The 25,446-nt window shown below is 37.2% G+C and overlaps 1 protein-coding gene across 1 annotated transcript; it reads right to left on the reverse strand.

Moving 5' to 3' along the window:
• Positions 1 to 16,454: 16,454 nt before the first annotated feature.
• On the reverse strand, positions 16,455 to 17,417 carry LOC116900451 (olfactory receptor 4C15-like). The gene has a single exon (XM_032902192.1). It carries the CDS (start codon positions 17,397 to 17,399, stop codon positions 16,455 to 16,457), a length of 945 nt encoding a protein of 314 aa, XP_032758083.1. The 5' UTR covers positions 17,400 to 17,417.
• Between the last annotated feature and the right edge of the window lie 8,029 nt (positions 17,418 to 25,446).

Genomic DNA, 25,446 nt, shown 5'->3' on the forward strand with positions numbered 1-25,446 from the left:
TATGATAGATCAACAGGAGGGAAAGAGCCAAAAAGAAGTCACGAGAGTCAGAGACCCACTTGTTCCATAGACTAGGAAGTTCCATAAAAACACTACACTAAAATGTATACAAAAACAGAGAACCTCATACTGACCCAGGCAGTTCCTCTGCATGCTGCTTCCCTCTTGGTGAGTTCATATAAACTTTGCACATATTCATTTACAGGGTTTTGTTTTCTTTCTCTTTTTTTCCCATTTTTATTAAATTGGGTATTTCTTATTTAGATTTCAAATGTTATTCCCTTTCCCGGTTTCCTGCCCACCAGTCCCCTATCCCTTACCACTCCCTTTTATATGGGTTCTCCCCTCCCCATCCACCTTCTAATATCCCCTTAAGATTCCCCTAAATTGAGGGTCTAGCCTTGGCGGGACCTAGGGCTTCACCTTCCACTGGTGCTCCAACAAGGCTATTCACTGCTATCTATGCAGTTGGAACCCAGGGTCAGTCCATGTATAGTCTTTGGGCAATGGTTTAGTCCCTGGAAGCTCTGGTTGGTTGGCATTGTTGTTTTTATGGGGTCACAAGCCTCTTCAGCTCTTTCAGTCCTTTCTCTACTTCCTCCAACGAGAGTCCCATTCTCAGTTCAGTGGTTTGCTGCTGGCATTCGCCTCTGTATTTGACATGTTCTGGCTGTGTCTCTCAGGAGAGATCTATATCCGGTTCTTGTCAGCATGCACTTCTTAACTTCATCAATCTTATCTAGTTTTGGTAGCTATAAATATATGGGCCATATGTGGGGCAGGCTCTGAATCGCCATTCCTTCACTCTGCTCTAAATTTTGCCTCCCTATCTCCTCTTAAGGATATTTTTGTTCCCCTTTTAAAGAAGGAGTGAAGCACCCACATTTTGGTCTCCCTTCTTGAGTTTCATGTGGTCTGTGAATCTTGGGTAATTCGAGCATTTGAGCTAATATCCACTTATCAATGAGTGCACACCATATGTGGTTTTCTGTGATTGGGTTACCTTAATTATTAATAACAGGATATTTTCCAGTTCCATCCATTTGCCTATGAATTTCAAGAAGCCATTGTTTTCGATAGTTGACTAGTACTCCATTGTGTAGATGTACCACATTTTCTGTATCCATTCCTCTGTTGAAGGGCATCTGGGATCTTTACAGCTTCTGGCTATTGTAAATAAGGCTGTTATGAACATAATGGAGCACGTGTCTTTGTTCTATGTTGGAGAATCTTTTGGGTATATTCTCCGGTTTTTGTTTTCTTGAACCATTCTGGCTCTTATGTTCTTTTTACCTTCTCTTCCACAGTGTTCTCTGAGCTCAGAGTGAAAAGATACGATGAGAGACATCATGTTTGGGCATGAGTATTCACAGGTCTCTCACTCTCTACATATCTGACTGTAGGTCTCTGTATTTCTTCCCATCTGCTATAGGCGAAGGTTTCTCTGATCATGGCTGAACAAGGCACTGATTCATAAACATAGCAGAATACCATTGTGAATCACTTTGTTACTACTTTTTAAAATTTATTTAGAAAAGTATCATTTGATTTGACCCACGGCCCCTGGGCTATCTAGTCTCAGGTTCTTGGTCACCCAAGCAGTTTGGAATATGGGTTTCATCTAATGGAATCAAATCACTTACTGGTTAGTTATTTGCACCAGCTTTGTACCACCACTGTGCCCTAGTATATCTTGCAAGTAGGATTCCATTGTTAAACAAATGATTTCTGGCTCATTTGGTGTTTATTTTCCTTTCCTTTTTTTCTTTTGGTAGCAGGCAGAGTACCCTTCAAGTGTCACAGCTCCAGAACTTATGACTGAAGGCTCGATGCAGGAAGTAGCTCAACTTCTTTTAATTTTTATTTTAAATATTTTAATTATATTCATATGTATAACTGTAAGCCTTCAATATTAACTTTTTATTTTTTATTTTTAAATTATACTTTTCTTAGATATTTTATGTATTTACATTTCAAATGTCATCTGTTTTCCCTCTTCCCCCATACCTCCTACCCACTCCCCTGCATCTATGAGGATGTTCCTACTACCACCGACCCACACCCACCTCAATGCCCTGGCATTCCTCTACACCGGGAAAATGAGTCTTACAGGACCAAGGACTTTTCCTCCCGTTGATGCCAGATAAGGCCACCCTCTGCTACATCTGTGGCTGGAGTCATGGTTCCTCCATGTGTACTCATTGGTTGGTGATTTAGTCCCTGGTAGCCCTGGGGTTTCTGGTTGATTGATATTGTTGTATTTTCTAAAGGGTTGCCAACAACTTCAGCTCCTTCAGTTTTTTCTCTAACTCCTCCATTGGGGTCCCCTAATTCAGTCCAATGGTTGGCTGCAAGCATCCTCATCTGTATCATCAGGGCTCTGGTAGAGACTCTCAAGAGACATATCTAGCTCCTGTATGAAAGCACTTCTTACCATCAGCAATAGTGACTTGGTTTGGTGGCTGAATATGGAATGGATCCCCAGGTGGGACAGTCTCTGGATGACCTTTTATCTAGTCCCTGCTCTACTGTTTGTTCCTGTATTTCCTCCTGTGAGTGTTTTGTTCTCCCTTCTAAGAAGGAATGAGGCATCCATATTTTGGTCTTTCTTCTTATTGAGTTTCATGTGATCTGTGATTTTTTTTTTTTTAGGCATTCCAAACTTTGGGGCTAATATCCACTTATCAGTATGTTCATTTGTGACTTGGTTACCTCACTCAGGATGGTATTTTCTAGTTTCATCCATTTGCCTAAGAATTTCATGTAGTCATTGTTTTTAATAGCTGAATAGTAAGTACTCCATTGTGTAAATATACCACATTTTCTGTATCCATTCCTCTCTTGAGGGATATCTTGGTTCTTTCCAGGTTGACATTATTATAAATAAGGCTGCTATGAACATAGTACAGCATGTATTCTTGCTATACATTTAGAGAATCTTTTGGGTGTATTTTCAGGAGTGGTATAGCTGGGTCCTCAGGTAGTAGTATGTTCAGTATTCTGAGGAACCTCCAACCTGATTCCCAGAGTGGTTGTACCAGCTCGAAATCCCAACAACAATGGAGAATGTTCCTATTTCTCCACATCCATTCCAGCATCTGCATCACTTGAGCCATCCTGACTGTTGTGAGGTGGTATCTTAGGGTTGTTTAGATTTGCATTTCTGTGATGACTAAGGATGTTGAACATTTCTTTAGGTGCTTTTCAGCCATTCAATATTCGTCAATTGAGAATTCTTTGTTTAGCTCTGTTTCCCAGTTTTAATAGGGTTATGTGACTCTCTGGAGTCTAACTTCTTGAGTTCCATATATATATATATATATATATATATATATATATATATATATATATATATATATATTGGATATTAGCTCTCTATTGGAAGTAGGGTTGGTAAAGATCTTTTCCCAATATGTTGGTTACTGTTTTGTTCTATTGAAAGTGTCCTTTGCCTTACAGAAGCTTTGCAATTTTATGAGGTTCCATTTGTGGATTCTTGATCTTAAAGCAAAAGCCATTGGTGTTCTATTCAGGTAATTTTACCCTGTGCCCATGTGTTGAAGGCTCTTCCCGACTATCCCTTTTATTACTTTTAGTGTACTTGTTTTTCTGTGGTGGTGTTTCATCCACTTGAACTTGAGAGTTATACAAGGAGATAAAATGGATCAATTTGCATCCTTCTACATGGTAATGTCCGGTTGAAACAACACCATTGGTTGAAAGTGCTGTATTTTTTCCATTGCATAGTTTCAGCTCCTTTGTTAAAGATTAAGAACCTTAGGTATATGGGTTCATTTCTGGGTCTCCACTTCTATTCTATTCATCTACTGCATGTTTCTGTACCAATACAATGCAATTTTTATCATGATTGCTCTGTAATTCAGCTTGAGATCGATATGTGATTCCCCCAGAAGTTCTGTTTTTGTTGAGAAGAATTTTCATAATCCTGGGATTTTTGCTTTTGAAAATGTATTTGCAAATTGCTCTTACTAATTCTGCTAAGAATTGAGTAGAAAATTTTATGAGGGTTACACTGAATCTGTAGAATGCTTTTGGTAAAATGGCCATTTTTACTATATTAACTCTGCCAATCTATGACCATGGTAGATCTTTCCATCATTTGAGATCTTCGATTTATTTCTTCAGAGACTTGAAGTTCTTGGCAGGACCAAGGGCTTCCCCTTCCACTGGTGCCCTTACTAGGCTATTCATTGCTACCTATGCAGTTGGAGACAAGAGTCAGTCCATGTATAGTCTTTGGGTAGTAGCTTAGTCCCTGGAAGGCCTGGTTGGTTGGAATTGTAGTTCAAATGGGATCTCAAGCCCCTTCAAGCTCTTCCAGTCTTTTTTCTGATTACTTCAACAGTGGTGCCGTTCTCAATTCAGTGGTATGCTGCTGGCATTCGCCTATATATTTGCCTTATTTTGGCAGTGTCTCTCAGGAGAGATCTATTTCCAGTTCCTGTCAGCCTGTACTTCTTTGCTTCATCTATCTTAACTAGTTTGGTATATATATATATATGCCACAAGTGGGGCAGGATCTGAATGGGCGTTCCTTCAGTCTCTGTTATTAACTTTGCCTCCTTATCCCCTCCCAAGGGTATTCTTGTTCCCCTTTAAAGAAGAAGTGAAGCTTTCATATTTTGGTCATACTTCTTGAGTTTCATGTGTTCTGTACACCTAGGGTAATTCGAGCATTTGGGCTAATATCCACTTATCAATGAATGCATACCATATGTGTTTTTCTGTGATTGGGTTACCTCACTCAGGATGATATTTTCCTGTTCCAACCATTTTTCTATGAATTTCATAAAGTCATTTTTTGATAGCTATGTAGTATTCCATTGTGTAGATGTACCAAATTTCTGCATCCATTCCTCTGTTGAAGGGCATCTGGGTTCTTTCCAGCTCCTGGCTCTTATAAATAAGACTGCTATGAACATAGTGGGGTATGTATCTTTGTTATATGTTGGGGCATCTTTTGGGTATATGTTCTATTGAAAGTGTCCAAGAGAGGTATAGCTGGGTCCTCAGGTAGTGCAATGTCCCATTTTCTGAGGAACCTTCAGACTGATTTCCAGAATGGCTGTACCAGTCTGCAGTCCCACCAACAATGGAGGAGTGTTCCCCTTTCTCCACATCCTTGCCAGCATCTGCTGTCACCTGAGTTTTTGATCTTAGCCATTCTGACTGGTGTGAAGTGGAATTTCAGGGTTGTTTTGATTTGCATTTCCCTAATGACTAAAGATGTTGACCATTTCTTTAGGTGATTCTCAGCCATTCGACATTCTTCAGCTGTGAATTCTTTGTTTAGTTCTGAATTCCATTTTTAATAGGGTTATTTGTCTCCCTGTAGTCTAACTTCATGAATTCTTTGTATATTTTGGATATGAGACCTCTATCAGTAGAAGGATTGGTGAAGATCTTTTCCCAATCTGTTGGTTACCATTTTGTCCTAAGAATAGTGTCCTTTGCCTTACAGAAGTTTTACAATTTTATGAGATCCCATTTGTTAATTTTTATCTTAGAACATAAGCCACTGGTGTTTTGTTCAGGAAATTTTCTCCAGTGCCCATGTGTATGAGATTCTTCCCCACTTTTTCTTCTATTAGGTTGAGTGTATCTGGTTTGATGTAGAAGTCCTTGATCCACTTGGACTTAAGCTTTGTACAGGTTTATAGGAATAGATTGATCAGCATTCTTCTGCTGATCGCCAGTTGAGCCAGCACCATTTGCTGAAAATGCTGTCTCTTTTCCTTTGGATGGTTTTGGCTTCTTTGTCAAAAATCAAGTGACCAAAAGTGTGTTGGCTCATTTCTGGCTCTTCAATTCTGTTCCTGTGGTCTATCTGTCTGTCTCTGTACCAATACCAGGCAGTTTTTATGACTATTGCTCTGTAATACTGCTTGAGTTCAGGGATAGTGATTCCCCCTGAAGTCCTTTCATTATGAGGATAGTTTATCCTGGGTTTTTTGTTATTCCAGATGAATTTGCAAATTGTTCTGTCTAACTCTTTGAAGAATTGGATTGGTATTTTGATGGGGATTGCATTGAATCTGTAGATCGCTTTTGGTAAAATGGCCATTTTACTATATTAATCCTGCCAATCCATGAGCATGGGAGATCTTTCCATCTTCTGAGGTCTTCTTCAATTTCTTTCTTCAGAGTCTTGAAGTTCTTATTATACAGATCTTTCACTTGCTTGGTTAAAGTCACACGGAGATGTTTTATATTATTTGGGACTATTATGAAGGGTGTTGCTTCCCTAATTTCTTTCTCAGCTTGTTTCTCATTTATGTAGAGGAAGGCTACTGATTTATTTGAGTTAATTTTATATCCAGCCACTTTGCTGAAGGTGTTTATCAGGTTTAGTAGTTCTCTTGTGGAACTTTTGGGATCACTTAAATATACTATCATATCATCTGCAAATAGTGATATTTTGACTTCTTCCTTTCCAATCTGTATCCTTTTGGTCTCTTTTTGTTGTCTTATTGCTCTGGCTAGAACTTCAAGAACTATATTGAATAAGTAGGGAGAGAGTGGGCAGCCTTGTCTAGTCCCTGATTTTAGTGGGATTGCTTCAAGTTTCTCTCCATTTAGTTTAATGTTAGCTACTGGTTTGCTGTATACGGCTTTTACTATGTTTAGGTATGGGTCTTGAATTCCTGTTCTTTCCAGGACTTATTTTTATCATGAAGTGGTGTTGAATTTTGTCAAATGCTTTCTCAGCATCTAATGAAATGATCGTGTGGTTTTTATCTTTCAGTTTGTTTTTATAGTGAATTACTTTGATGGTTTTCCTCATATTAGATCATCCCTGCATACCTGGGATAAAGCCTACTTGATCATGATGGATGATTATTTTTATGTGTTCTTGGATTCTGTTTGCAAGCATTTTATTGAATATTTTTGGTGTTGATATTCATAAGGGAATTTGGACTGAAGTTCTCTTTCTTTGTTTGGTCTTTGTGTGGGATAGGTATAAGCATAATGGTGGCTTCAAAGAATGAAATGGGTAGTTCTCCATCTCTTTCTATTTTGTAGAATAGTTTGAAGAGTATTGATATTACCTCGTCTTTGAAGGTTTAATACAATTCTGCACTAAATCCATCTTGCCATGGGTTTCTTTCTTTCTTTTGTTCTGGTTTGGATAGTTTTAATGACTGTTTCTATTTCTTTGGCAATTATAGGACTATTTAGATGGGTTATCTGATCCTGATTTAACTTTGGTGTTTGGTATCTGTCTGAAAATCATCCTTTTCCTCCAGAATGCCCAGTTTTGTTGAATATAGGCTTTTGTGGTAGGATTTGATCATTTTTTTCAATTACCTCAGTTTCTGTTGTTATTTCTCCCTTTTCATTTCTGATTTCATTAATTTAAATATTGACTCTCCCCTCAGGTTAGTCTGACTGGTTTATATATCTTGTTAATTTTTTCAAAGAACCACCTCCTGGTTTTATTTATTTTTGTATAAATCTTTTGGTTTCTACTTGGTTGATTTCAGTCATGAGTTTGATTATTTCTTGCTGTCTACTCCTCTTGGGTATATTTGCTTCTTTTTGTTCTAGGGCCTTTAAGTATGGTTTCAAGCTGCTATTATTTGCTCTCTCTAGTTTATTTTTGAAGACACTAGAGCTATGAGTTTTCCCCTTAGCATTCCTTTCATTGTATACAACTAATTTTGATATGTTGTGTCTTCATTGTCAATAAATTCTAAAAAAGTTTTTAATTTCTTTCTTTATTTCTTCCTTGATCAAGTTATTGAGTAGAGCATACTTCAGATTCCATGTGTGGGAGCTTTCTATTATTTTTGTTGTTATTAAAGATCAACCTTAGTACATGGTGATCTGATAGGATGCATGGGATTATTTCAATATTCTTGCATCTATTGAGCCCTGTTTTGTAACCAATTATATCATCAGTTTTTTGAGAAGGTACCATGAAGTACTGAGAAGAAGGCGTATTCTTTTGATTTAGGATGAAATGTTCTACATCTGTCTGTTATAACCATTTGGCTCAAAACTTCTGTGAGTTTAACTGTGTCTCTGTATAATTTCTGTTTCCCTGATCAGTCTATTGAAGAGAGTTGGGTATTGATGTCCCCTACTATTATTATTGTGTTGAGCAATGTATGCTTTGAGCTTTAGTAAAGTTTCTTTTATGAATGTGGGTGCCCTTGCATCTGAAGCATAAATGTTCAGAATTGAGAGTTCATCTTGTTAGATATTTCCTATGATGAGTATGAAATGTCCTTCTTTACCTTTTTTGATAACTTTTGGTTGAAAGTTGATTTTATTCAATATTAGAATGTCTACTCCAGTGTGTTTCTTGGGACAATTGCTTGGAAATATTTTTCCCAGCCTTTCACTCTTTGGTAGTGTCTGTCTTTGTTACTGAGGTGGGTTTCCTATATGCAGCAAAATGCTGGGTCATGTTTATATATCCAGTCAGTTCAACTCTGGGTTTTTTTATTGGGGAATTGAGTCTATCAATGTTAAGAGATATTAAGGAATATTGATTTTTGTTTCCTGTTATTTTTGTTGTTAGAAATGGAATTACGTTTGTATGGCAATCTTATTTTGTGTTTGTTGCAAGAAGATTACTCTCTTGTATTTCTATGGTATAGTTTTCCTTCTTGTGTTAAAGTTTTCCATCTATTATCCTTTGTAGGGCTGGATTTGTGGAAAATATTGCATAAGTTTGGTTTCCTCACAGAATATCTTGGTTTCTCTGTCTATCATAATTGAGAGTTTTGCTGGATATATTAGCCTGGGCTGGCATTTGTGTTCTCTTAGGGTCTGCATGACATCTGTCCAGGATCTTCTAGCTTTCATAGTCTCTTTTGAAAGTCTGGTATAATTCTGATAGGTCTGCTTTTATATGTTACTTGACCTTTTTCCCTGATCTTTGTTTTGTGCATTTTGTGTTTTGACTATTATGTGATGGGAGGACTTTTGTTTTTGGTCCAATCTGTTTGGAGTTCTATAGATTTCTTTATGTTCATAGGCATCTATTTCTTTAGGTTAAGGAAGTTTTCTTCTATAATTTTGTTGAAGATATTTACTGGCCCTTTAAGTTTGGAATCTTTATTCTCTTCCATAGGTATTCTTAGGTTTTGTGTTCTCATTGTGTCCTGGATTTTCTGAATGTTTTTGGGTTAGTAGCATTTTTCTTTCTATATTTTCTATGGTATCTTCTGCCCCTGAGATTCTCTCTTCTATCTCTTGTATTCTGTTGGTAATGCTTGTGTCCATGACTCCTTGCCTCTTTCTTAGGTTTTCTATGTCCAGGGTTGTCTCCCTTTGTAGTTTCTTTATTGTTTCTATTTCCATTTTTAGACCCTGGATGTTTTTGTTTAATTCCTTCACCTCTTTGATTATGTTTTCCTGTATTTCTTTAAGGGATTTATGTGTTTCCTTTTTAAGGGGCTTCTACTTATTTACCTATGTTTTCTGTATTTCTATAAGGGAGTTATTTTTGTCCTTCTTAAAGTTCTCTATCATCATCATGAGTTGTGTTTTTAAAATTCAAATCTTGTTTTTCTTAAGTGTTGGAATATCCAGTATTTGCTATGGTAGGATAACTGGTCTCTGATGATGCCAGTACTCTTGGTTTCTGTTGCTTAGGTTCTTGCATTTACCTCTTACCATCTGATTATCTCTGGTGTTAGTTGGTCTTGCTGTCTCTGACTGGAGCTTGTCCCTCCTGTTGGCCTGTGAGCCTATGATCTTAGGAGTAAGAGCACTCCTGGGAGACCAGCTATCTCTGGTAAGGTTTTGGCCCTAGAGCTGTGAGACAGCCCCAGCTCTGGGCTCAGATGAAGACCTGAATTGTTCCATGACAGGATTCCCTGTTGCTTCTGAGCCTTGTGCACTTCTGGTGGGTCTATCTTAGGATAGTCAGTGGTGAAAAAGTGGGGTCCTACCTGTGACCTAAGAGGTAGAGCACTCCTGACAGATCAGCTCTCTGCAGGCAGGTTTTGGGTTTGAGAGCTGTGGGACAGCCCCAGCTCTGCAGATGAACTTTTTTTTGCTCAATGTGTTAAGTACTGTTCTATTCAACAATGAACTTTCCTATCCATTTACAGAGACTAACCTATTGTCCTGGCAACCCTCTATGATCTTTGGGAATTCTTATGGGGACCATTTGTCCAACTCAATTATGTACAACCCAATCCAACTAATGGAAATTTCATTTGATGACAAAAGATGTCCAGTTAGGACTCTATCTCTCCTATTATGTGGCAATTACATATAGATCACCTTCATATGTATTTATACATTGGGATGCTTTTACTGTATTAGGATTCCTGATCACTGAACTCCTGAGTAGAGTCCTACATTAAAGATATACTGCTCTGTCTGTATTTGACCTAGCTTCAATGTATCAAGATTCAGTCCCACATACTACTGCAGCATGTGCTCTTACCACTAGGTAAGAGCCATCTCATCAGCTCTCTAAGTGTAGTATTATATTTTTCAGAAACCATTATCCACTGGACGATTTTAACTCCTTTGTCTAAGATCAAGTGATCATAGGTGTGTGGGTTCATATCTGAGTCTTCAATTCTATCCCATTGATCTACCTGCCTGTCTCTGTACCAATACCATCTTTTTTTTCCACTATTGCTCTGTAATACTGCTGGAAGTTAGGGAAGGTGATTCCCGCAGAAGTTCTTTTATTGTTGAGAATAGTTCTTGCTATTCTGGATTCTTTATTATTCCAAATGTATTTTCAAATTGCTTCTAACTATGTGAAGAATTGAGTTGGAAATTTAATGGGGATTACTTTGAATATGTAGATGGCTTTTAGCAAGATAGCTATTTTTACAATATTAATCCTGCCATAGAGATATTTCCATCTTCTGATCTTCTTAGATATCTTTTATCAGAGACTTGAAGTTCTTGATATACAGATCTTTCACTTGCCTGGTTAGTGTAAGTGTAGGGGATATCAGGGTTAGGAAGTGGTAGGGAGTGTTTGGGTGGGTGGGCACCCTCATAGAAGCAGGGAGAGATAGTGGGTTTCTGGAAAGGAAACCATGAAAAGGTATAACATTTAAAATGTAATTTAAAAATCCAATAAAAGAAAAAGATAGAAGGGAGTATAACAAAAGAAACTATTATTGATATCTTATCCATTCTTCTGATGGCATTCTTCATGTTTTTATTTTTTAAATTGTAAGCCATAGGACAGAGAAACATAAATAAACATTTTCTCAAAGAAGAATGGGATATAGATATACCATAAATTAATACAGAATAAACAAAAATAAAAAAATGCAACAGTCTTTTGGGGACCACAAGTAGAGAGAATTTTGCATCTCCCTTCGGGGCAATATAACATGATAGGAGACAAGCAACAAGAAGATTAAAATGTAGATAAACCTGCTAGTGGCATTAACCAAAATAATAAAAAAAATATGTGTATTTCAGTGTAAGATATGTTAAGTAATGGGAACAAGTCATACATGTAATGATCCCATAAAAAGCAGAGACAAATTAATCTCGATTATAGAATACAAGACCCCTGCCCAAGACCCTTACTAGGAAGCCAAAGAACCTTTGGTTCATGATAAAACTGTAGTGCTAGGACTTTCAAATTGCCATTTAGAGGTCCTATGCTATGGCTGTTGAGACACTCACTTCCAACACAGTAAAAGTGTATACAGCAAATAATTATGTTTTGCATTACTCAAAAGAGATGCTCTTCCTCTCATAGAAGAAATCTATAAGCATCTCTGGTGTGATAACAGAAAAGATACATTCATCCTGGAGGAACAGGAAGCACATGGAAAAGTCTAGCAGTACAGGACTGACTCTCTCTCTCTCTCTCTCTCTCTCTCTCTCTCTCTCTCTCTCTCTCTCTCTCTCTTTCTGTGTGTGTGTGTGTGTGTTCCCTAACACTTACAATGTAGACCTTTAAAAATATAAAAAATGTTTTCTCAGCTTCTGGGTTCTTTGAAATCACTGAAAGCCCCACAGTAGGAACTCAGTGACAAAGCTCTGGTTGTGCATGACTCTGCAAAAGGTTATTGTAAAGCTTCACTTTCTTGTTTCTGGGTGTGAATGAGGGATCTTGATAAAGGTGCTAGTAAATAATGAGAATCAAAGCATGAAGGACCCATCATCTATATGTGAAAACTACATGGATGAAGAAGAGAAAAAATGAGAGGGCAGGAAAATTTTGATAAATATGTTGTATGAAAATCTCATAGAATAATTACAAGGAACAATGAGTAACTGGTCTAACATGATTTAGTCTTGAGACTTAAATATTTTTCAAAAATTTTTGCAATTAACTTTGAGGAAATATATTTCGACAACAACATGGCTTGTTATTGTTATAAATTTACTATAATACATGTTCTCAAGGAGCTTACCTTCTCACATCTAAGCATTATATGGACAGTAAAATTGAACTAAGTCAAAATGTCATTCATAGCATTGTCATTATAATTTTATGAATAGTTCATTTTCTTGTAAACCTAGTTACCTTCTCTACAGTAAGCCTTTCAGTTTTTATTTGGTTATTTTATTTACATTTCAAATGTTTTCCCATTTCTGGGTTTCCCCTCCCAAACCTCTATCCCCTCATCTCCCACTTCTTCTATGAGAGAGCTTGTCTACTCACCCACTCCCACATCACTGCCCAGCATTCCCTTATACTGAGGCATGAGCCTTCATAGGACCAAGGGTCTCCCCTCCCATTGGTGACAGATAAGGCCATTCTCTACTACATATGCAGCTGGAGCCATGGGTCCATCCATGTGTACTCTTTGGTTGGTGATTTAGTTCCTAAGAGTGCTAGGGGATCTGGTTTGTTGATATTATTGATCTTCCTATGGAGTTGCAAACCTCTTCTCCTCTTTCAGCCTTCTTCCAACTCCTCCACTGGGGTCCCAGCCTGGTCTACAAAGCACACTCCAGGACAGCCAGTTATATACAATATAGTAACATTCCAAAGTCATTATGCCAGTAGGAAATTGTCTGGAGAACTTTTGAAAGACTAAAATTAATTCTATCCTATGATCCAGCTCTACCACATCTTATTATGTGCCACGGTGTTTCAAAATACTACAGATATTAGCTTAGCCATGTTTATTATTGCCCTATTCACAATAACTAGTAAATTAAAGTAAGAATATCTAGAAAATAAACGACCTAAGAGTCCAAACAGATAATGAAAATGTGTTACATATATACTACGTAGTGCATATATAGCTGTTCAGCTATAGAGGAAAATAATGCTGTGGGATAATTAAGCAGAGCTACAAAGGTAATAGTGAGTGAGGAGGTAGCCTAGTCCCACAAAGACAAATGTAATTGGAGGATTCAAGTTTCAAATATTCAAATTTGAATAAATATCCTGAACCACTGGTATTGTGGTAGTGAGAAAATAGCAAGGGGCATGGCAGGATACAAATGAACTGATGAGGAAATGAATAAACTGAGATCAAATACAGGAACTGAACAAGGATATAAACACAGAATAAGAATGAAGAGAATTAAATGGCAATAAGGATGCCTGAAAAAAAATCACACAAGATATAACTGTTTTTCTTAAAATACAATACACATACATCTGTATATAAATACACATAGTTTTAATGAAAATTCCACACCTGAGCTAATAATGCCTTCTTCTATAGGCAAAGAACATCAAACAAATGCCCAACATCAGGCATGAGAAGTCCTATTGGGTTGTTGGTCAGAGTTGTCCAAGAAACTTCCAACCATCCAGTATATTGCTGTTGTCCTTGGTTTCCTCCATTGGTAGAATGTTAAGTCCCTGTTGCTGAAAACACTGTGAACTTCAGACACAGGACTCAGAGACCACTGAAAAAAAATCTACCTGAATGCCTCCTCCTCTTAGGACTAACTGTAATGGTACCAGTAGGCACCAAGTAAGCATACAAAAGAGGATGCAACTAAGACCCAATAAGGCCTATCGTTCATGACTATAACGCCTGTGCACCACAGTTTCCAGCACGGCAATAGAAGCATAAGGGCACAGTAGTGCTGTGCACACATTTGCAGTAAACTAAAAATGTCTAAACAAATTGAAGACCTGCTCAAGAAGAGATAAATAATACCTGGTATGAGAAACCTATCTGTGAGGAGCTGTCCGAGGAGCTGTCCTCACAGATGTGAGGAGCTGTCCGAGGAGCTGTCCTCACAGATGTGAGGAGCTGTCCTTACATACTCCATTACAAGATGGCACCGGCATCCGGCAGAACGCACCTAGTAAAAAGGGCAATATGCAGGCGCCTGGTAACTTCCCTACTCAAAGGGACACATACGTTTTGGTACGTCATCTGGCATAATTGGCAGCGACCAGTCAGAGAGTGACACGTCCTAGGCGAGGATAGTTTCCTATATAAGGGACGGTTATTCCTCACTCGGCGTCTCTGCATTGTAAGCTTATGCTCTCCCTCTCAAGACGCAGTAAAGCTTTTTCTGCAGAAGGATCCTGTGTGTGCCGCGTCGTTCCTGCTGGCGAGATGTAGCACGGGACACCTATCCAAATACCCATAGCTACCAAAATCACTTGTCTAGAAGGAGAACTGCCAATGCAGCTTCATGTAAACAAGCATAATTTCTAACTACACGAGGTTTCTTAATGTATTCACAAATAAGATTATTCTCTCAAATCATTTCTCTTTGCAACTTATGGAGACCATTATAGAAAACTAAACCCAATGAAAATGCACAGTTGTGGAGCTCAATCCAATAGATACGTTTACAAAAGTATTTCCTATACTTACAGTTCAGGGAACAATGTAAAAGAGGAGACAAATAGACTGTAAGAGATAGAGGAACAGGGAGTTTTCTATAAGACTATGAGTCGTAATAATGGCAGAATATATGCCCATAAAAATCACACCAACATGGCCACCAAAGCATGAGCTAAAGAAGGATACAACAATAAATATGCCAAAGTGTGTGGGCTATGGAGCCTCAATACTACACAAAGAACTGAGCAATTATAGAATGCTAAAGAGTAAAAGAAGTGATCTGTCCCAGGAAATGTTTGGCCAACTAATTATCTAATTACAAATATTGAGCCTTGAAAACATATATACAAGCAACATTATACAAACTGAGCATGTTATATTTAGGAATATGTATGAATATACATGTAACAATAATCAATGAATAATAGAGCTCATGATTTTCAAAGAAAGCCTGTAAGAGTGTATTGGAGTGGTTGGATGTAGAAAGAGAAGGGAGGACTGATGTAACATCAAAATAAAAAAATTAAGAAAAAATACCAAAACAAAACAAGCAATTCACCAAATATTGGCAAACTATTCATATGCACAGGTTCTGCTTTGGGTTATGGGTTATATAACCAGTGACATTCCATTAAAGAAAATGGCTTTTTTCCCAGTAGGTATCAACACCAAGCAGCTCCTAGGTTAGGAGAAGGACTTTGTAGCAATTTTCTATTTTAAGTACAGGGCCTTATTTTAGTATGTATGTGTGTTTGTTGCAGTTGCTGTGAGTTCACATGTGTATCAGTAAAATATAAGAGAAGTTTACCAGACTCAAGTTTTCATTGTGTAAGAATAGAAAAGTGTAAATGGTATCTAGTTTTTATTTCACAACTAAAATCAATAACTTTTTTTCTCGTAGCATAGAATTCCTAGAATCTACACCTACACAAGTGTAGTCACGAAAATATAAAATAGTGCTTGTGATATATACTGGAACAAAATAAATATGTTTTCATTAATATGTTCAGTATTTTATTTCATAGTTTTATTTCAATCATTGAATTCAACAACTATATAAAGCAACTAGTACACTAATATCAGATCATTATATCTTAAGCTAATTTCTAGGAACAGATGAACTAAATAAGAAGAAACCCTATGGTAAAGGACATTAAGAAGCTGCATCTGTTATGAGAAAGATAAACACATAATTTGAATTGGGAGGCATCATATCATGTATAATGTTTTGTTACAGATTTGATGAGATTCATACACATTGTTTACATATTGCTTTTAAAAAAATTGTTATTCTCTTTTTTTGTGCTTTTCTCCTGAAAGATGGGCATATCTTATCTCTGATTCATTCTGTTAAATCATTCTCTGATTCATCACTTGGTCTGCCCTCTCAATTAGATGTCACTTTGAAACATAGATGCTCCCTTCTACAAACTAATATTACCTTCACTTTTAGGGATTAAAGGTGTTTATTAAGGGCGTGTTTATTCCAGGAGGATTATACTGCAATCCAGAATATTAGCATTCTGATTGGATCATATGAACTTTGACCTCACTGGTTTTGGGAAGATCCTTTGGACTATAATACCTTTCTTCCCCAGAATTTCCTTAAAATTGTGTTATAATGTCTGACTTCTGCATGGGTGGTGGGAATCAGAAGATAGCTTATATTTGAATAATAAATGTCCTTATCCACTACAGCATTGTAAATGTACTATGTTAATAGTTACAAGAAACCATTATCAGTCTTTTCCACATTTTTCTGATGGCATTCTTCATTTCCTTATTCCTGAATGTGTACACCATAGGATTCAGAAGTGGTGTTATGATTGTGGCAAATACAAATGCATTTTTTTCAGAAGAGAAGGCAGAAGTAGGTCGTGCATATATTAAAAAGCATGGGACAAAGAACAAAAGTACAACTGTAATGTGGGATCCGCAGGTAGAGAGAGCTTTACGTCTGCCTTCAGAACTGTGAGCTCTCAGAGAGAACAAGATGACACCATAAGAGACAAGCAAAATAGAGAAGATTATGATGCTTATAGACCCACTGTTAGAAAACACCAAAATGACAAATATGTGTGGCTCAGTACAGGCAAGCTTCAATAATGGGAACAAGTCACACAGGTAATGATCAATGACATTGGGTCCACAGAAGGGCAGCTGCAAAGTGAAGATAATTTGTATGATAGAATGTAAAAAGCCTCCTGTCCAGGATACAATCACCAAAATTCCACATAGCCTCCGGGTCATAATGGAAGAGTAGTGAAGGGGCTTGCAAATGGCCACATAGCGGTCATAGGCCATGGCAGACAAGATAATCACCTCTATCCCAGTGAAAAAATGAATAGCAAACAGTTGTGTCATGCAACATTCAAAGGAGATGGTCTTCTTCTCATAGAAGAAGTCTACAATCATCTTGGGGGTGACAGTAGAAGAAGTGCATGCATCCAGTAAGGACAAGAATATCAAGAAGAAATACATGGGAGAGCTCAGCAGTGCAGGGCTGTAGATAATGGTCACCACAATTATCATGTTGCCCCCAATAGTTGCAAGGTAGATAAACAAAAATACAACACACAATATGTTCTCAACATTTGGGTTCTGTGAAAGTCCAAGGAGGATGAACTCAGTGACAAAGCTCTGGTTTTGCATTATTATCATTAAAATGTTAAAGTAGTATCTGTTCGTGTAAATCTGCAATTATGAGAAAAGAAGAAAACATTCAAGTTTATGTAATTACCACAGAGAGGATGGTCCTTGTTTATTTTGCCATTATACCAGAATATTATAACTTTTTAAGTTTATAAATTTATATTATGTAATGTTGAACTGAGATTAATTATTGAATACTATAAATAGTCACATCTGGAATATTGGAGATAGAAGCATCAACTTGGTTGACAAGAGAAGAATAAACTACATTTAATTGATCAGTTATCATCAGTCTTTATGGACTTCCTGAAGAGAAAGATCGAAATGCATTTTAAACAGTTCAGGATGTAAATGAAGAGCAGAATTTAAGTCTTCATTGACTGACCAGAGCACTGTGCTACCTTATTTTACCAGCGAAAGTGATGAATCTTTAGGGAACTCTTTGAAATCAGAAATGCATCAGAAATGCATGTAAAATTGTGAATCAATTGGAACAGTCAATGAATTAGGTTGTTCTTCATAAAACAAAAAATTCTGTGGGAACATACAAAGCACTCTCTCTACATGATGCATATATCGAAAGTGTGAAAATTTCACTGAATCGTTTTATAGGATAATACAAACTTTGTAAAATACTTATTCTGTTTTTACGATGACTTAGTGAAATAATACAAATAGGATTAAGATCAATTGCTATAGACTTGAAATACTAGTTGTATTCAGAAGCATATTATGCTCAAACAAACAAAAGTCACTCAACCTGGGACTTTAGAGATCCAAACTCTTACATGCATGATAATTCTACAGAATCAACAAAGTAAAAAGAGAGAATTTTTTCCTTTATAAAAATTTCAGGAAAAGAATGTTCTTTATAGTCTCTTTCTTTTGTAAAGTTTAAAGCATCTTCTTTTTTATCCTTGGCCAAATGAGACATCCTGAAAAAGGCAATGGGGTCAATTATGAAGAATCAGATGACCACCAATCAATCAGCCTTTAATGAAAACTGATGACAACACAAAACTGAAAAAGTGAAACTCCCCTCAAATATAACTTAGAGTATATAATTCTGATTTAATTATTTGCAAAGATACATGCTTTGAAATTTATAATAATTCACTATAAAACACAGCCATGGCATCTTACCTGCTCATCTCCATTATACTGTCAAATTCAAAATAGCAAAGTGTTACTAATAGTAGCATTCCTTTGCAATCCTAGCTGCAATTAATTCATAAGATAATTAAACTCTGCTTCCCACAAAAATGTATTTCCATAAATCTTTTGTGTATATATTTTGGCTTTCTGATTCATCTTCTGTAGGCAGTCACAACACAAAAGGCATCTGTATCTTTTCCTATAAAATATTTTATATAGAATATACATGTGTCTATACATATTCATGTTTATGTATTTATGCATACAAATATATGTGTACATAAGAATAATATGTATATTTTCTCTGAAAAGAAAATTATATGTTTCAGTAATAGATATCTAAAGAAAGTAGAAATTACTTCACATGTTTATAAATCTGTCATGTGACAGTTCATTTATCTTACAAGTAATTTTCATGATGGCCTAAAATCAGTTCTTCTCTAGCATGTATAGTACAACCTCCAGTCACTCACATGCTATATCCAAGGAAACAATGTTCTGAAACAAACCCTATAAAGTCATTGGATGAGGCAGTAATCATTTACAATAAATGAAAGTGTTCACTACTTAGTTTACCAGTTGTCATTCAGAACTAAAGCAGCATAGACATTAATAAGGCAGAAAGGCGTGATGCCCATGCTTGAAGTGTCAGAATGCAGCAGCATTTTACACAATGAAAATGCAAAGGGAGGAAAACCACACTACTCTTCATGTCAATACACCATTTTTCACTCCTGCTTTCCCAAAATGCATGCACCTTATTTCTTGTACTGTTTCTTGCATAGAGAAACCAGCTTTCTCTGTCCCCTTACCCTGCCTCGCTAATGGATTTCTGAAACTTCTCTTTTGCTGTCTGGGTGATTCTGTTAGTTTAAGAGAGACCAACTCACAATCATGAGTCCTGAAACAGTTCAGATCTTTAACTAATTGCATTTTTTAGCAGTTCAGAGGCAGTTTCTACCACCTAGACAAAGTTAAGTGGACAGCAGACTTCACCTTGACTTATGCCACTCTTCTGATTTAGTGTCCTCTGTATTATACCTAGTGTCCAGGTGTTGGAAGAGTACATTTTATATTATTTATCAATACCTATGCAAATAGATAACTGTCTACATGACTTCAAAATATACTAATTTCCAATCAATGTTATCAGAACAGTAAGAACATACTGTTACCCACTGAAAGTGTTTTTACAAAGAACAAATAAACTTCTATTGGAGAGACAATAGAAAATTAGCACTTGTGCCATTTCTCTGTTACTTGCTTTCAACATCAAGATGAAACGTTGGAAATGTGTTTAATTTCATTAGACTTTAAGAAGCAGATGCTCAAGTGGAAGAAAGAAAAGAATGAGAGAGGGGAAAAGAAAAGGAAGGAAAATTTCTGAGTAGACAAGTAAGCACTTATCAGTTTTCATGTTCTGGTTTCTGAGCTCTGACTATATCCTCTTAATCACTGATAACCCATAATTTTAATATCTACACTAATGATGAAGACTCTGAGCAGTCAATGTATGAAATTGCATACACACAGTTATGAACTGATGCTCCATGTTTGTTTTAAGCACAGTAACTTGATAAGCAGCATCCACATTTAAAGTACTCTGTTATAATTTAAAATTATCTCTGAAAATGTTAGCATGTACCTAAAATATATCACTGTATCGCTTCTGTGAAAAATCTGAAAATAGGCATGTCCTATTCTTTATGGAGTAGTCCATTCAGTGATGTCCAACTTTTACTCGTATCTAACTCTAATCCACCTCTGAGAGAAAGGACAGTGATTCTGGAAGTTGACCCGAAGGATGTTAGCATTGCCACTCTGGTCAAGCCATCAGCATGATCTCAGGATGCAAGAAAAAGAAAGAAGCCAAAGCTCCTTCCTTTATTGTCACTGGAGTTTATAGAGGTGTCCCTCAGATGTGACCAGCCTGGGAGACTGATTCTTATTCTCCTGGGTATTTTCTTTTGCTATTTTTATATTTATTAATTTATTTATTGACTTTACATTCCAATTGCAGCTTCTCCTCACTCCTGTCCTCCCAGTCCCTTTGTGTCACCTCCCCCATCCCATTTCCTACCCCCTTTCTCTTCAAATAAGGGGAGCACTGCAGATATCAACCTGCTTTGGCATGTCAAGTTGCAGTAAGACTAAGCAAATCATTTCTTCCTGAGCCTAGACAAAGCAAGCTAATTAAGGGAAAAGGGTCCAAAGACAGACAACAAAGTCAGAGACAGCCCCTGCTTCAGTTGTTAGGGGTCCAAAATGAAGCCCAAGCTAGACATCTTTACATACATGTAGGCATCCTAAGTCTGCCTCATGCAAGATGTTTTGTTGGTGTTTCAGATTCGGTGAGCCCCTATGTGCCCAGCTTAGTTGAGAAGGCAAAATAAAAATAGGAATGCGGGCACATTTAGGGAGGAAACTTGGTGGGACAGGAGGTGTGGAAGGGAACAGGAGGCATCAATTGTGGAAAAGACAGACAGAGGAAGAGAGAACTGGGATTGAGGGAGACATCTCTGGGACGAACTAGAAACCTAGGAAAGGAGAACTCCCAGGACCTTTGAGTGACCTTAGCTAAAATCCCTTGCAATAGAGGATATGGAACCTGAAACAGCCATCTTCTGTACCTAGGCATGACTTCCAATGGAGGGATTGGGACACTAACACATCCATAAAACCTGCAACCCACAATGTGTCCTGCCTACAAGATGTGCAGTGATAAAGATGGAGTAAAAATTGAGGGATTGGCCAACCAAGGACTGGCCCAACCTGAGACCCATGTCATGAGAGAGAGAAAGAGAGACAGTCCCTAACACTATTAATGTTAGTCTACACTTACAGAGAGGAACCTAGAATAACTGTTCTCTGAAAGTCTTACACAGTAGTTGATGAAGACAAATGCAGCCCAATATTCAGAGGAGCTAGGAGAACCCTGTGGAGGACAGGAAGAAAGTATAGAAAGCACGAGAGCATTTAGGATACCACAAGAAAACCTACAGAATTTTCTAGATTTTTAAGATTTCTTTCCTCATGTGTTGTGACATCCTGTTTGTGTTTTATACTTGCTTGGGTGTTTAAAGTACATTTATTATTATGGTTAGAAAGCTCTTAACTTTTAAAGTATAGTCATTTTATTTGGGTGGTGCATAAATTCATTAAGAAAATTATGTATGCGATGTTACTGAGTATGCACCCATTAAGGCCATGGCTTAAAAAGGAAGACAACAGGTATATTTCAGAGATTACATATCTCATGGACATGGAGCATATGTTCAAAGTTTGCTATGGCAGACAGAAGAAACTTTTGACATGCTCGTTATGCAGCTTAAGTTGTAATGGAAAAATAAAAGGAGGGACGATTTGAAGGTGTGTTAAAATAGGAGTTTGCCCATACAGTTCCCTACCTCACCTGACAACACTAATACATCTGCTCCTCCATGCTAGGGGCATTTTTATTTCTAGACATAGTCTTTCTTACTTTTTGCTCAGCACATTTTTCTTTTTGACAGCTAAGTTTAATCACTCTAGGAAAAGTATTAACTCTGTTAGACCTGCTCTAACTATAATATGAAGAAATCAAATTAATCAACTGCAAGGCTTAACTTAGTTCAAGGAAAGCATTTTGGTATCTTCTAAGCACATAATCCTAATTTTCAGAACAAGATTCTTTCTCATTTAGTTTGTTCTTTTTGTGATCATGGAACTAAGAATGACCTTGTCACTTTTTTCTAAATAGATGAAAGTTTCAAAGTGTTCTCTTACCTCTCACCCTTGTATACTCAGGGTAAATGAAGAACATGAAAACAAACCGTAAAGCATACAAAAAATATGACAGTGTATTCAGCTCTTAGAGAGACTTCAAATTAGGAGATATATATGAGTGAGAGTGCACATGCATGTGTATATATAAATATATGTCACCTAATTGGCTTTAAGTAAATTTATAACAAAATATCTTCTGTTTAATATTTTATATCATGTCACTTTACTGAACTTTTTTACTGATTCTAACTTTCTCAAGAAAACTCTATGATTTTACACATGATCTCCTCAAAAAAATATATGTTTTTATATTAAATAAGTTTTTCATTACCTAATTGTATGGCTAACCTCCAATACTATGTGAAGCAGGAGGTTAAGAGAGACATTCATCATTCATCATTGAGTATGGTGTCTGCTACATGTATTGATAAATCATCTTTACTGTTTAATATAGATTCTTTCTGTACATAGTTTGTGTTGGGTTTCACCATGAAACAGGGTTAATTTTGTAAATATTTTCTCTGTAGTTATTATGATATAATTTGATTGTTGTCATTCCTTTTATCAATAAAATGAGTTGACCTAAGTTTTTATATAATTAGACACGTTGTTGCAACTCAGAAAATAATTTCTTATGGTCATAGGTTTTAATTCTTTTAATGTATATTTTCATTGGATTTGTTAGAAGTTTTGAGGATATTTACATCTATACTCATTAGAAATATTGGGTTTTATTTGACTATGTTGTGTTTAGTTGGTAGTTATAGCATAATAATACTGTTTTACATGATTGTACTCAATACACAATAGAATGTAGAAGTGTTTTTGTCATATTTAAGATAATTTGTAAGATAGTGTCATTATTTGATGTTATTTGTTTTGATTTGTTAATTAGTTAATATATGTATTTACTTTACATCTTAACCACAGTTTCTCCTTCCTCTTCACTTTCACCCACCCATACACACACATTTTCCCCTTCTCATCCACTCTTTCTCCATTTCTCTTCAGAAAAGAGGAGGCCTTCCATGGATATCAATCAGTTTTGACGTATTATGTTGCAATATGACAAGGTGCATCTTCTATTGAGGTTAGAAGAGTCAGTCTAGTAGGACAAAGGAGTCTCAAAGGCAAGCAACAGTTGGAGACAGCTTTTGGCCCCACTGTTAGGAGTTCCATACGAAGATCAAGATTTGCAACTGTTATGTATGTGCAGAGGACCTGGATTAGTCCCATGGTTTCTCTCTCACTGTCAGTTCCATCTCTGTGAGTCCTTATAAGCCCAGGCTAGTTGATTCTATAGGCTTTCTTGAGGTGTCCTTGATCCCTCTGACTCCATCTTCTTCCTCTTTCACAAGATTCCCTGAGTTCCTCCTAATGTTTTGCTGTGGAACTTTAAAACTGTCTCTGTCAACTGCTGTATGAAGCCTCTGTTAGGCTCCTGTCTAATGGTAGAGCAGAATGTTGTTAACAATATCATGGGTATGCTTCCTTCCATGGCATGAGTCTCGAATTCTGCCAGTCATTGATTAAGTATTCCCTCAATTTCTGTTCTGTCTTTATCCTTCTATATCTTGTTGACAGGACAAGTGGTAAGTTGAAGGTTTTGTGGTTGGGTTGGTGTTCCAGTCCCTATATTAGAACTATTGCCTAGCTACAAGAGATGGACCTTTCAGTTTCCATATCCTCCACTGCTAGAAGTCTTAGTTAGCTAGTGTCATCCTCACAGATTCTTGGAAATTTTCATTTGCCTAGTTTTCTAGCTTGTCCCAGAGATGCACCCCCAATTATAGTTATCTTTCCCAGTTCTCTCCTCTCCTTCTTTCCCCAACTTGATCCCTCCTGTTTCTATCCCAATCCCTTCTATATCCAGTCCCTTTACTTAAGCCACATCCAACAATTATTCTACTTCCACTTCTCAATGAGACTCATGCTTCTGCCCTTGAGTCCTGATACTTAGCTTCTTTGGATCAGTATTGTTATCCTTTACTTTACATCTGATATCCACTTATAAGTGAGTATAGACTCTGTCTTTCTGAGTTACTTTACTCAGGATGACATTTTACTTTTCTACACATTTGCCTGCAAATTTCATGATGTCATTGTTTTTAGTAGGTGAGTTATACTCCATTGTGTAAGTATATTTTCCAGTTGTGAGCCTTTAATTACCAATAAATTTTAAAAGTCACTTAGGTTAGATATTAAGAGACCCCACCATAAAATAGCAATTAGTGAAGCAAACGAGAAAAAAAAAACAAATAAAAGGGATTCAGGATTAGGTATTGGGGGGCAGGGAGCAGGAGGAAAGCTCCGAGGGCCAGGAGAATGAATGAAAATATGTAGTTTCTGGAGATGGAGGGTAGAAGAATCTCTAGAAAGTCCTAGAGACCTGTGACTTTAGAGGCTCACGGGACTCAATGGGGGTAACCTTAGCCAAAATGCTCAATAGTCGGGAGATGGAACATAAGGAGAACTAATAGAAAGGGTAGACAGAGCCCCCAGTGGAGGGATAGAGTCACCAGCCCACCTTTAAATATTTTGACCTAGAATTGTTCCTGTCTAAAAGAGATGCAGGGACAAAAATGGAGCAGAGACTGAAGGAAAGGCCACCAAGTAACCAGCCCAACTTGGAATTCATTCCATGCATGGGAACCTAAACCTAACCTTTTAGTGATGCTATGTTGTACTTGCAGACAGGAGCCTAGCATGGGTGTCCTCTGAGAGGCTCTATGAGCAGCTTGACTGAGGCAGATGCAGACACTTACAGCCAAACTTTGGACTATGGTCAGGGGGCCCTATGAAAGAATTAGGGAAAGGGTTGAAGGAGCTGAAGCAGATGGCAACTGCATAGGAAAACTAACAATATCAACTAACCCAGAACCTTGGGAGCTGTCAGAGACTAAGCCACCAACAAAGGAGCATACACAAGCTGGCCCATAGCCCAAGGACCCTGGAATATATGTAGCAGAGAATTGCCATGTCTGGCCTTAGTGGGAGAGGATATGTCTAATCCTGTAAAGACTTGATGTCCAGGAGAAGGAGGATGTTGGGGGTGGGGGCAAGGAAGGAATACCATCTCAGAGGCAAAGGAAAAGGGGGTAGGGTAAAGAATTCTGGGAAGGGGCCTGGGAGAGAA

Source organism: Rattus rattus, chromosome 5 (assembly GCF_011064425.1).
Source record: "Rattus rattus isolate New Zealand chromosome 5, Rrattus_CSIRO_v1, whole genome shotgun sequence".
Lineage (NCBI taxonomy): Eukaryota > Metazoa > Chordata > Mammalia > Rodentia > Muridae > Rattus > Rattus rattus.